General features: G+C 47.2%; 1 protein-coding gene across 1 annotated transcript in view; it reads left to right on the forward strand.

The window, feature by feature from the left end:
- The first annotated feature begins 1,332 nt into the window (after positions 1-1,332).
- Positions 1,333-12,853, forward strand: part of METRN (meteorin, glial cell differentiation regulator) — a 32,851-nt gene continuing 21,330 nt past the window's right edge. The window contains exon 1 of the mRNA XM_068246439.1: positions 1,333-1,624. Coding sequence (XP_068102540.1) covers positions 1,533-1,624 — 92 coding nt within the window. The 5' untranslated portion in view covers positions 1,333-1,532. The remainder of the gene's footprint in view (positions 1,625-12,853) is intronic.

The raw sequence follows: 12,853 nt of genomic DNA on the forward strand, positions 1-12,853 counted from the left end.
GTGTGAGCTCCTCTGAGGACAGTCAGTGACATGACTATGTACTCTGTAAAGTGCTGCAGAAGATGTCAGTGCTATATAAATCCATAATAATAATATGGTAGGACATTAGACTATGACTATGGTAGGATTAGATTGTGAGCTCCTCTGAGGACAGTCAGTGACATGACTATGTACTCTGTAATGTGCTGCAGAAGATGTCAGTGCTATATAAATACATAATAATAATATGGTAGGACATTAGACTAGGACTATGGTAGGATTAGATTGTGAGCTCCTCTGAGGACAGCCAGTGACATGACTATGTGTACACACACACAGATACACACATAAATGCACAAGGCACACACACAGTAACGACCCCAGCCAAAACACACTCAATTGATAGGGGTTGTGGGGAGGCGCCCAAGATGTAGGTACTGGCTGAATATAAAAATAATAAAACAAGGTTTCTTACCTCTATCGCAGACACTCACTGGGATGGATAACAGAGTCTTTATTAAAAAACTAACCGGTTATACTGTTGACAGTGCGTTTCGCGGGACACAGCCTGCTTCTTCAGGTCAATAAAATAGAAAACCTTAGTTGCTAGTTGTGGAGTGCGACACACACACACACGCACGCACACATGCACACGCACGCACCCCCCCCCCCCCCCCCACCAAAACCATTTTTTAAGCCTGTATGTAGAGGTGCAGAGCTTCAGGAAACCTCTTCTCCTCGGTTATTTTTTGATCCAGAAAAGTTTGTTTCCACAGGTAAAACTTTTTTATATAATAATGAGCAGAGCTGCTGTGAGCATTACATTGAGGAGTTTTGGCTGGGGGACCTCCCTGGCTTGGCACAATGGAAGAAGGTCTGGTCTTTAGAAATAATATGGCAAGGGGGGAAAGAACAGACCCGATGGTCGCAGTAATCCCCCCACAATGAGCTTTGTACATAGTGGAGAAGTTGGAGGCTCTCTGAGAACTTTTCCCCTTTCTCCCAGCACTGCTAGGTTATTGTAGGAGAAATGTCAGAGACATGGAGGAGAGAGTCAGTCAGGCTGCCAAGAGGGGGACATTCTACCCCAATCCCACACAGCCACTTCAATGCTGCTGAACATCTGGACTAGAATACTTGTAGCGCTTTCCTCCCCTCTCTCTCTTTATAATTGCATTGTTCTCTGGTTACCCCTGTGCAGAGAGAAGGGGGGATGGGACCGAAACTTCTCCAGACTCTCCTACACTTCGGATTGGCTGGACAGTGCTGTGCTGGGATTGGCCTGCTGCAAATTCCACTACCCCCTCTGTGGCCACTCTTCCCCCCACCTCTGAGTGTCCTGTCCCAGGATTTCCCAGAGTTTGGGGCAGAGAAGTTTTCTGGACATGTTGAAGGTCCCATCACTGTGGTAGGAACTTGCCCCTTTCCCTCTCCTTCCATGGCTGAGAGACATTTAAAGGGGATGAGACTGAGACCAGGAGGAAAGCCCTCTGACTCGCCCTAGCTGCCAGCCATGACCTCTCAAAGCTGAACCCTGGAGAAGATCGCTGAAGATGCTAAACTTTTTCCTCTGGGTCGTCTTCCTTGGGACCCTCAAGTGTGTCCTCAGCGGCTCTCTGGGGAACCCCTGCAACTGGAGGGGAAGGTGAGGACTGCCATATATATAATGCTAGTTTTCAGTATCACTAAATCCTGGAAAATAGCAGCTTGTTATTGCCAGCTGGTCTTCTTGTGTTGTTGGCAAAGAGGACAGTGATGTTCAGCTATAGGTGGCCCTGGAGGTATCAGAAGAAACGTTTGCAAGCTTAGCTATAATGACATGGGGTATTAGGTTTCTGCTGTTCATATATCTGAGCATGTCTTGGTTATTTCCTCCTGTAAGTTTTTGTTGCTTAGCTTTGAAGCATTGGAAAAAATAGCAAAAAAATAAAATCATGATACAAATAATTAACACTACTACTACTATTGCTGGATTTGGTTCTTTATTTCATACGTTTTTGTTTGTTGTTGGAAAAAATAGCAAATAATAATTATAATACTAATTAGCGTGACTATTACTACTGATAATAATGATATCATGATTCATAATAAAAACTGATTCTTGCAAGGGTTATATCATGCTACCAGTTTTAGAAATAAAAGTTGTAGAATTAATTAAAATAATTTAATGTGTATTTTTTTATTATTTTATATTGCCTAAGCACTTTTGATGTGAGTGATTCATTTTAATATTGCAGCACTATTCAGACTGATTATATGCGATTTTTACTTGAATACTTTAATAGATATTATTATTTATTTTTGATTTCCATGTACACTTTTTGTTGCTGCTGCTGCTGCACAGACAGCTTTTTCTGTTTCTAATTAAGTGTGTGTCAAAAAAAATAAAATAAAAACTTTTGCCACATTGTTGCAAAATCCCCCAAAATATATACAGTACCGGTATATTTTTTTCAGTCTTGGTATTCTTTGGTTATGTTATTGGCAGGGATTAATTTAGTCTACATTCTAAATAAATAAATACATATGAAAAAAAAAACAATAAACTAAATGTGTGTAAATAAGTTTATTTTTTTTCTTTTCCCAGTTTTTTTGTTTTGTCCTTTTTTCCCCTCTTGCACAGTGTTGAATTTTAAAAGGCAAATATAAAACTTTTGTAAACTTTTTTGAGGGCTACATTAGTTTGTTTCGGAAAGTCATATCCTGCCCCTTTATATGATTATTATTAATAGTAAGTTACAGGGGAAGCTAGCTTTGTTTTTGTTGAGTTAAATTTGTATTGCTATTTGGAAACAAGTTGTCTGACTCAATAGCCACCTAATGACCTTCCAGAGAACTTTTTAGGACTGCAATATATCAGTGGAGACAGGCAGACTCCCAGCATGCACCTCCCTCTGCTTGACTGTTAACCCTCTCTCAGTCATGTGATCAGCTGATAGAAGAGCAAACCTTCTCTCTTCCAAAATTAGTCTTTTTTTAAGCTATTTTTGGAAATGACTTATAGTTTAGAAACTTTAATAATGTGGCTACAAGTTTATTTTACAAGAACATAACACTTTTTTTAAGATAACCGTTAGTGAGAAGAAGATATGGGTAGCCATAGTTCTCTGATTCATGCTTGTTTCCTGGCTACCCTGTAGGTTCCTGTTGTATGTCACCAAGTGTGGAGATCAGATGTTCCTCACTGGCTAGCTTCAAGCTTGAATGCTTCAATGTGTTGGTTAGCCTGGATTTAGTTCCTCTCGGCAACCAATCAGATTAAATTTAGCCAGGAAGTTTACATTTGATTGGTTGCTAGGTGAAAACAGCTTTAGTCCTAAATCCCAAACTCAAGGGACGAGGAGAACATTTTCCTAACGGGCAAATCCCCAGTCTCTGCAGTGCTCACTGATTAAGGAACACAACCTCCAGATGATCAACCAGCAGCCAGTGGATTCCATTTGCTAGCACAATTTCAACTTCCTGTGTGAGTGGAGCTATACATGTTAGGAGCAGTTTCTGCTCATACGTAGGAGCAAATCAATGGATCCTTAGGCTAGACATATACGGGATGATTATGGTCCACTGTGCCAAACCAATCGACCTGTCCTCAATCAGGAATTCATCAATTAGTCATCGATCCCTATGAAAACCTGCAAAATCGATCTCAATAGATTTCAACAGGCATCAATTGAATATTGATTGAATCGCAATGCATTGGTGCAATGCTATGCCATATGGCCATCAATCCTCTACTGCGCCTCCTTCTTTTGGTTCTATGGGGATTTTTCAACATATCCAATCAATCACACTTTCAGTCATGTTGTGGGAAATACATGCACTTTAGAATGGTAAAAGTGTTTGCACTTTCTATTCTTGTACATTTAGCATTAGTGTTTATTGTGTCCCTATACCTTTAATTGTCAGACACATTTCAAGTAATGCTAAAACGGCCACCTCTTGTGCCGCTCTCAGCATGTACTTCTTTTAAGGACACTTGAAGTGAGAGGTATAGGGAGGCTGCCATATTGATTTCCTTTTAAGCAATACCAGTTGCCTGGCTGTCCTGCTGATCTCTTTGGCTGCAGTAGTGTCTGAATCACACACCTGAAACAAGCATGCAGTTATCCAGTCTGACTTCAGTCAGAGCACCTGATCTGCATGCTTGTTCAGGGGCTGTGGCTAAACGTATTAGAGGCAGAGGATCAGCAGCACAGCCAGGCAATGTGTATTGTTTAAAAGAAGTAAATATTGCAGCCTCCATATCCCTTTCACTTCAGTTGTCCTTTAAGCAGGCCTGAAAGGAAAGGTCCTCTCCCATAATGCAATGGGGGTTTATGTAACCTTATCATTACGTTATTGGGTTCATCAAGATCCAGCTTATAGTGAGCTGAAAAAAAGGGGCAAGACATAAATAAAATATCTGCAAGCTATAAGCACAAGCACATTTCTGCTGTTAGATAACTATTTACCGTACTGCACACGGTTTTATTTCTGTATGTGTCCCAGTTTTGATGATTTCTCTTCACTTCCTGTTTCCAGTCTCAGCGATGTAGTCTCAGTATCAGGAAGTGATCGGAAGTCATGTGACCACAAAATACTGAAATAGTGAAAATGTTTATAGACTGTAGCTGTGCTTTGAAGTGTAGTGGACCCCCACAAATTTATTCTTTTTGGGAAGAGGTTTGGAAAGGATATGTCAGGATTTAATTGCTGTTTGCATCCCGGCTAGGCATGTTTAATTTTATTTTCTCTTCTCACCAACCTTGGAAAAGAAGGTAGGATTATCTTTTCAGCAGGGACACAGACAACAATAAAATTCTTCTCCAAGGGGTGGGAGTGGCAATTGAATGAAAAGGGTCAACAGTGAGGTAATAACCTCTTCTTGAAAAAAAATTGGCTTATGCTAGTGAATTGCCAGTGTTGGGACCCATTCTGTATAAATGATAGCATCTCTTGCCATTATGGTGCTTAAAGATTTCCAGTAGTGGTCCAAAGAACATGCAGGAGGCAAACCACTAGTGCTCCAAGAAGCATGCAGGAGGAGGGACAGGCCACTAGTGCTCCAAAGAGCATGCAGGAGGAGGGGTGGGCCACTAGTGCTCCAATGAGCATAAAGGAGGAGGGGTGGGCCACTAGTGCTCCAATGAGCATAAAGGAGGAGGGCAGGCCACTAGTGCTCCAAGAGTATGCAGGAGGAAGGGCAGGCCACTAGTGCTCCAAAGAGCATGCAGGAGGAAGGGCAGGCCACTAGTGCTCCAAGAGTATGCAGGAGGAAGGGCAGGCCACTAGTGCTCCAAAGAGCATGCAGGAGGAAGGGCAGGCCACTAGTGCTCCAAGAGCATGCAGGAGGAGGGGTGGGCCACTGGTGCTCCAAGAGCATGCAGGAGGAGGGGTGGGCCACTAGTGCTCCAAAGAGCATAAAGGAGGAGGGGTGGGCCACTAGTGCTCCAATGAGCATAAAGGAGGAGGGCAGGCCACTAGTGCTCCAAGAGTATGCAGGAGGAAGGGCAGGCCACTAGTGCTCCAAAGAGCATGCAGGAGGAAGGGCAGGCCACTAGTGCTCCAAGAGTATGCAGGAGGAAGGGCAGGCCACTAGTGCTCCAAAGAGCATGCAGGAGGAAGGGCAGGCCACTAGTGCTCCAAGAGCATGCAGGAGGAGGGGTGGGCCACTGGTGCTCCAAGAGCATGCAGGAGGAGGGGTGGGCCACTGGTGCTCCAAAGAGCATAAAGGAGGAGGGGTGGGCCACTAGTGCTCCAATGAGCATAAAGGAGGAGGGCGGGCCACTAGTGCTCCAAGGAGCATAAAGGAGGAGGGGCAGGCCACTAGTGCTCCAAGAGTATGTAGGAGGAAGGGCAGGCCACTAGTGCTCCAAAGAGTATGCAGAGGAAGAGCAGGCCACTAGTGCTCCAAGAGTATGCAGGAGGAGGGGTTGGCCACTAGTGCTCCAAAGAGCTGGAAGGAGAAAGGGCAGGCCACTAGTGCTGCAAACAGCATGCAGGAAGAAGTGCAGGTCACTAGTGTTTCAAAGAGCATGCAGGAGGAGGGGCACACCACTAGTGCTCCAAGGAGCATAAAGGAGGAAGGGCAGGCCAATAGTGCTAAGCAGGCCAATAGTGCTAAAAAGAGCATGAAGGAGGAAGGGCAGGCCACTAGTGCTGCAAAGAGCATGCAGGAGGAGGGGCAGGCCACTAGTGCCCAAAACAGCATGCAGGAAGAAGTGCAGGCCACTAGTGCCCCAAGCAGCATGCAAGAGGAGGGGCAGGCCACTAGAGCTCCAAAGAGCTGGAAGGAGAAAGGGCGGGCCACTAGTGCTCGAAACAGCATGCAGAAAGAAGTGCAGGTCACTAGTGCTCCAAAGCAGCATGCAGGAAGAAGTGCAGGCCACTAGAGCTCCAATCAGCATCAAGGAGGAAGGGCAGGACACTAGTGCTCCAAGAAGCATAACGGAGGAAGGGCAGGCCACTAGTGCTGCAAAGAGCATGCAGGAAGAAGGGCAGGCCACTAGTGCTGCAAAGAGCATGCGGGAGGAAGGGCAGGCCACTAGTTCCCCAAAGAACATGCAGGAAGAAGGGCGGGCCACTAGTGCTGCAAAGAGCATGCAGGAGGAAGGGCAGGTCACTAGTGCTCCAAGAAGCATGAAGAAGGAAGGGCAGGCCACTAATTCTTCAAAGAGCATGAAGGAGGAAGGGCAGGCTATTAGTGCTCCAAAGAGCATGCAGGAGAAAGGGCAGGCCACTAGTGCTGCAAAGAGCATGCTTGAGGAAGGGCAGGCCACTAGTGCTGCAAAGAGCATGCTTGAGGAAGGGCAGGCCACTAGTGCTGCAAAGAGCATGCTTGAGGAAGGGCAGGCCACTAGTGCTCCAAAGAGCTTGCAGGAGAAGGGGCAGGCCACTAGTGCTCCAAAGAGCATGAATGAGGAAGGGCAGGCCACCAGTGCTCCAAACAGCATGAAGGAGGAAGGCAGGCCACTAGTATTCCTAAGAGCATGCTTGAGGAAGGGCAGGCCACTAGTGCTCCAAAGAGCATGCAGGAGGAAGGGCAGATCACTAGTGCTCCAAAGAGCATGCAGGAGGAGGGGTGGGCCACTAGTGCTCCAATGAGCATGCAGGAGGAAGGGCAGATCACTAGTGCTCCAAAGAGCATGCAGGAGGAGGGGTGGGCCACTAGTGCTCCAATGAGCATGCAGGAGGAAGGGCAGATCACTAGTGCTCCAAAGAGCATGCAGGAGAAGGGGCAGGGTTTAGTGAATTTCAAGCTAGACCAAACGTTTGGCCACTCTTTGGAGCCCATTCGCTCCTGTTCAGTTAGTAATGTACTCATATGGGACATTTAATGAAGCCTGCCTAGCTATGGACTAGCCACCTGGAAATGAATGATAAACTAAACCCACATTGTGAAGGCATGTGTGCGTGTGCATCAGTGTGAAGGCATGTGTGCGTGTGCATCAGTGTGAAGGCATGTGTGCGTGTGCATCAGTGTGAAGGCATGTGTGCGTGTGCATCAGTGTGAATGCGTTCTTGTGCCCTGTGGCTGCACAACATAGCAGGGTGGGTGGATCACAAGACTTTGCACATTGCTTGAAGAATATTTGGGTGGACAAAACATTCACTGTTTCCTTGCAGTGCATAGCAGTGAGGCTGGGGCTGCCTGTTGCAGATCCTTAGGGTGCGTAGCAGTGAGGCCGGCGCTGCCTGTTGCAGAATCTTGGGGTGCGTAGCAGTGAGGCCGGCGCTGCCTTTTGCAGAATCTTGGGGTGCATAGCAGTGAGGCCGGTGGCTGCCTGTTGCAGAATCTTGGGGTGCATAGCAGTGAGGCTGGGGCTGCCTGTTGCAGATCCTTAGGGTGCATAGCAGTGAGGCCGGAGCTGCCTGTTGCAGATCCTTAGGGTGCATAGCAGTGAGGCCGGCGCTGCCTTTTGCAGAATCTTGGGGTGCGTAGCAGTGAGGCCGGTGGCTGCCTGTTGCAGAATCTTGGGGTGCATAGCAGTGAGGCTGGGGCTGCCTGTTGCAGATCCTTAGGGTGCATAGCAGTGAGGCCGGCGCTGCCTGTTGCAGATCCTTGGGGTGGATAGCACTGAGGCTGGGGCTGCCTGTTGCAGAACCTTGGGGGGCGTAGCACTGAGGCTGGGGCTGCCTGTTGCAGAACCTTGGGGTGTGTAGCAGTGAGGCCGGCGCTGCCTGTTGCAGAACCTTGGGGGGCGTAGCACTGAGGCTGGGGCTGCCTGTTGCAGAACCTTGGGGTGTGTAGCAGTGAGGCTGGGGCTGCCTGTTGCAGAACCTTGGGGTGCGTAGCAGTGAGGCTGGGGCTGCCTGTTGCAGATCCTTAGGGTGCATAGCAGTGAGGGCTGTGTCTGCCTGTTGCAGATCCTGCTGGGGCTGTCTGCTGCAAATCCTTGGGGTGCATAGCAGTGAGGCCAGCGCTGCCTGTTGCAGATTCTTGGGTGTGCGTAGCAATGAAGCTGAGGTTGCGTTAGGCTGGGGCTGCCTGTTGCAGATCCTTGGGGTGCATAGCAGTGAGGCCGGCGCTGCCTGTTGCAGAGACTTGGGGTGCGTAGCAGTGAGGCCGGCGCTGCCTGTTGCAGAGAGACTTGGGGTGCGTAGCAGTGAGGGCTGTGGCTGCCTGTTGCAGATCCTGCTGGGGCTGCCTTTTGCAGATCCTGCTGGGGCTGCCTGTTGTAGATCCTTAGGGTGCATAGCAGTGAGGCCGGCGCTGCCTGTTGCAGAGACTTGGGGTGCGTAGCACTGAGGCTGGGGCTGCCTGTTGCAGAGACTTGGGGTGCATAGCAGTGAGGGCTGTGGCTGCCTGTTGCAGAGACTTGGGGTGCATAGGAGTGAGGGCTGTGGCTGCCTGTTGCAGATCCTGCTGGGGCTGCCTGTTGCAGATCCTGCTGGGGCTGCCTGTTGCAGAGACTTGGGGTGCGTAGCAGTGAGGGCTGTGGCTGCCTGTTGCAGAGAGACTTGGGGTGCGTAGCAGTGAGGCCGGAGCTGCCTGTTGCAGAGACTTGGGGTGCGTAGCAGTGAGGGCTGTGGCTGCCTGTTGCAGATCCTGCTGGGGCTGCCTGTTGCAGATCCTGCTGGGGCTGCCTGTTGCAGATCTCCAGCGCAGGAAGCGTGGGAGTGCGTAGCAATAAATAGCTCAGGAATTAAGCACATTACAGAGAGTATAGCATATGGAATGAGCTCCAGCAGGAAGTCATAAGCGGCTGTTATATCATTTATGAGTCTCAGGGAGTCGTGTTTGTTATTTTATCTGCCAGAGAAGAGGAAGGAGCGGTGACAGCCAACGGATGGGGCCTGATCACTGCGAAAACACCATCACACAGTGCGCTATGCAGGGGAGTAACTACAAGTCTTGGGGACCCCCAGCAAATTTTGATGCCCCCACCCAATGGTCACACCGCTTCCCTTGCCTCCCCCTGGTGCCCCTCACAGCCTGGGGGACCATTTCACAAGGGTCATAAAACAAATGTGACCATCATGATTGTCACACGCATAACAAGTGTCGCCACAAAACACCTGATCTGCAGTATAGTCCCCTGTATCGGAGGAAGGGAAGGTTAGTAGTTGGGGGCCCTCACTGCACAGGGCCCCCCTACGATTGCTGAGGCTCCTCCCCTGTAGTTACGCCCCTGGCTCTATGACCCCGCCATACCCAGTGTGGCTACCCGGCTCTCAAACACCCACCAGAAGTGAGACTGCCACTGAATCCTTTTAACCATTTAGCAGCCAATTTTGTTTAGCGGTTTGAAAATGCTTCAGGGCAATTTCAATTTAGCACCTTTTTTTATTTCTTATTTGCTACATTTCCCTGCTTCTAATCAGCACTGCTGTAATGTGTATTTACGGCCACTTGTCACTAGGGGGCAGCGTGAGACAATAACAGGGGACTTCTGCTTTCAGTTTCTGTATTTTCTGCTAGCAGAGAGAGATCAAAGCATTCCAAGAATATACAGCACAAGGAGTTCTGCCGACTGTGGCCAAAAGCAGAGCACTTATCTCAAATTAGATCACTCTACTGAAGCTGCTAATGTGTTAAACAATGCAGGTTGCCTGGCCATCATCCTCATCTTTAGTGATGGTTTAGGACTTAATTGGTGCACTTTCAGGCCTCTTGCACACTGCAAGCAAATCAGATTCAGATTCAGATTTTTAATCTGTTTTTACATCCGATTCCGATTCAGATTTTTAATCTTAACTGCATGCTGCGTTTTTTGATCCGTTTTTCTGTTGAATGTATTCAAGGAAAATCGGAAACGGAATCGGAATCGGAAACGGAATCGGAATCGGAAAACGGATTTGCAGTGTGCAGGGAGCCTCAAGCTGATTAATTCTGCATCTTAATAACTATCCATAGTTATAAATGACCTTACAACATACACCAAACACTTACCTGAAGCTCGCATGAATGTATCCATCCCAAGAAATGCATTCTGGCAGAAAAGGTTCGTTGATTGGGTGCAGCGGAGAATGGAGATGGTCGACTGGAACAGCCGAAATTGGCCAAGAAGTTTATTTGTTTGGGTGGGTTACCCTTCCTTATCACTCCCCACTTACCCTTCCTTATCACTCCCCACCTAGCAGTACATGAGCTCTCTGCCCCCACAACGCTCTTCGTACACTTACCTATGAGGGTCCTAAATTGAACTTCAGCCCAGTCAGTAGCTGATACCCCCTTTCCCATTAGAAATTTTTACTTTTTCTCAAATAGATCATCAGGGAGGTCTGTATGGCTGATATCGTGGTGAAACGCCGCCCACAGTGTGATGTCATGACCATGGTCCTGACAGTTTCCTGTCTGTGAACCTTGATGCATTGTGGGAAATAATGTCTGTTTCCCACTGCCAAGCAAGCAGCATCTCCCTCCTCCCCTCCCTGCATATACATATATCTATAAATAAACCTCAACCTCTTAGCCTATCACATTATTCCTTTAGTGCTAGGTACACACAATTCCTATTTTTCGGTCGATATTCCGTCCGATCGACTGTCCACTCGATTTTCTTATCTTTTCTTATCAATTTCCATTCACTTCTATGAAAAATCGACCAGAAAAACGATCGGATATAATATCGGACATGACGGAATTTATCTATCAAACCATCTATCTAACACAAAATTGTAAGGTGTGTTCCTAGCATTAGCCTATCGCAATGTTAGTGGGTGTGTTTTTAGATAAGAGGAGTTGGTGCTGTCTGGTTTTTTTCCTTGTCTGCCAGCAGTAAAGTTGATGACCTGCAGGCTCATAATGGATGAAAAAACTTGAAGGAATTACACGGCGAATATCAATCATTTCTTGATCCATATTCTATTTTCTGACTTCTCACCTTGCAACGTCTTGACTGATTTTTCCCCCCCTACTCCTATATTTCGGTAAAGTTTCAGTGAATTCCTCTCTAGTGCCAGCCAGGCGTCTGTTGCCCGGCAGCTATGAGGCTGCAGGCAGCTGCTCTGCCCATGTCTGTCATTACAGTCTTTAGTCAATTTCAGACCTAACAACTCAACAGGGTCCGGGTTACAAGCTGGGGTCAATCCTGCTTCCCAGGAGAGCCTGGAAGCTGCTGAGTGTTAACCCCTCAGCTGGTAAACTGGTATGAAGGGGAATGATGCCTGCAACTGAACTATTATTATTATTATTATTATTGATTTATAAAGCGCCAACATATTCCGTGGCGCTGTACAAAGTATAATGTATCTACTGCATTACTCTTCATGCATGGCAACGCAGCACAGAGACACCAACATCTTAAATAATTATTATAGTAGTGATGTCTAATTATAGACACAAATAATTTACAATGCAGGCTGTGATTTTCTCTGAAAGTTGTGTCTGCATCCAACTCACAGTATTTATATAGCACTGACACCTTCTGCAGCACTGTACAGAGTACATAGTCATGTCACTGACTGTCCTCAGAGGAGCTCACACTCTAATCCTACCATAGTCATAGTCTAACGTCCTACCATATTATTATTATGTATTTATATAGCACTGACATCTTCTGCAGCACTTTACAGAGTACATAGTCATGTCACTGACTGTCCTCAGAGGAGCTCACAATCTAATCCTACCATAGTCATAGTCTAATGTCCTACCATATTATTATTATGTATTTATATAGCACTGACATCTTCTGCAGCACTTTACAGAGTACATAGTCATGTCACTGACTGTCCTCAGAGGAGCTCACACTCTAATCCTACCATAGTCATAGTCTAATGTCCTATCATATTATTATTATCTATATATATAATAGAGTAAGTGCCTCAACCTTCGAGCAAGAAGAAGAAGTACTTTGCATGAGAAAATGTATGCGTGCTCAATCACCAAGTTTAAGGCCTCTTTTCCACGGACTGTTGAGCCGTGTGCTCAGCAAGCAGTTACCAGGCAGCAGTGTGCAGTTATCATGCAGCAACAAGCAGTTACCAGGCAGCAGTGAGCAGATACCAGGCAGCAACAAGCAGTTACCAGGCAGCAACAAGCAGTTACCAGGCAGCAGCAAGCTGTTACCAGGCAGCAGTAAGCAGTTACCAGGCAGCAGCAAGCAGTTACCAGGCAGCAGCAAGCAGTTACCAGGCAGCAGCAAGCAGTTACCAGGCAGCAGCAAGCAGTTACCAGGCAGCAGCAAGCAGTTACCAGGCAGCAGTGAGCAGATACCAGGCAGCAACAAGCAGTTTCCAGGCAGCAGCAAGCTGTTACCAGGCAGTAGTGAGCAGTTGTAAGAGTTTGAGAGGCATGTTACTGCCTATCAACTGTCCGTGGAAAAGAGGCCTACCCTAGCAAGTCTGGCTTTGCAAATCTGGCCTAATTGGCTATTCATGAGGCAATACTCATGCAAATATGCATTTGCTTTTGCATGCCAAACTATGCAGGGTCAAAAAACCAATACTGCAA

The sequence above is a fragment of the Hyperolius riggenbachi genome, chromosome 7 (assembly GCF_040937935.1).
Source record: "Hyperolius riggenbachi isolate aHypRig1 chromosome 7, aHypRig1.pri, whole genome shotgun sequence".
In the NCBI taxonomy this organism is placed as follows: Eukaryota; Metazoa; Chordata; class Amphibia; order Anura; family Hyperoliidae; genus Hyperolius; species Hyperolius riggenbachi.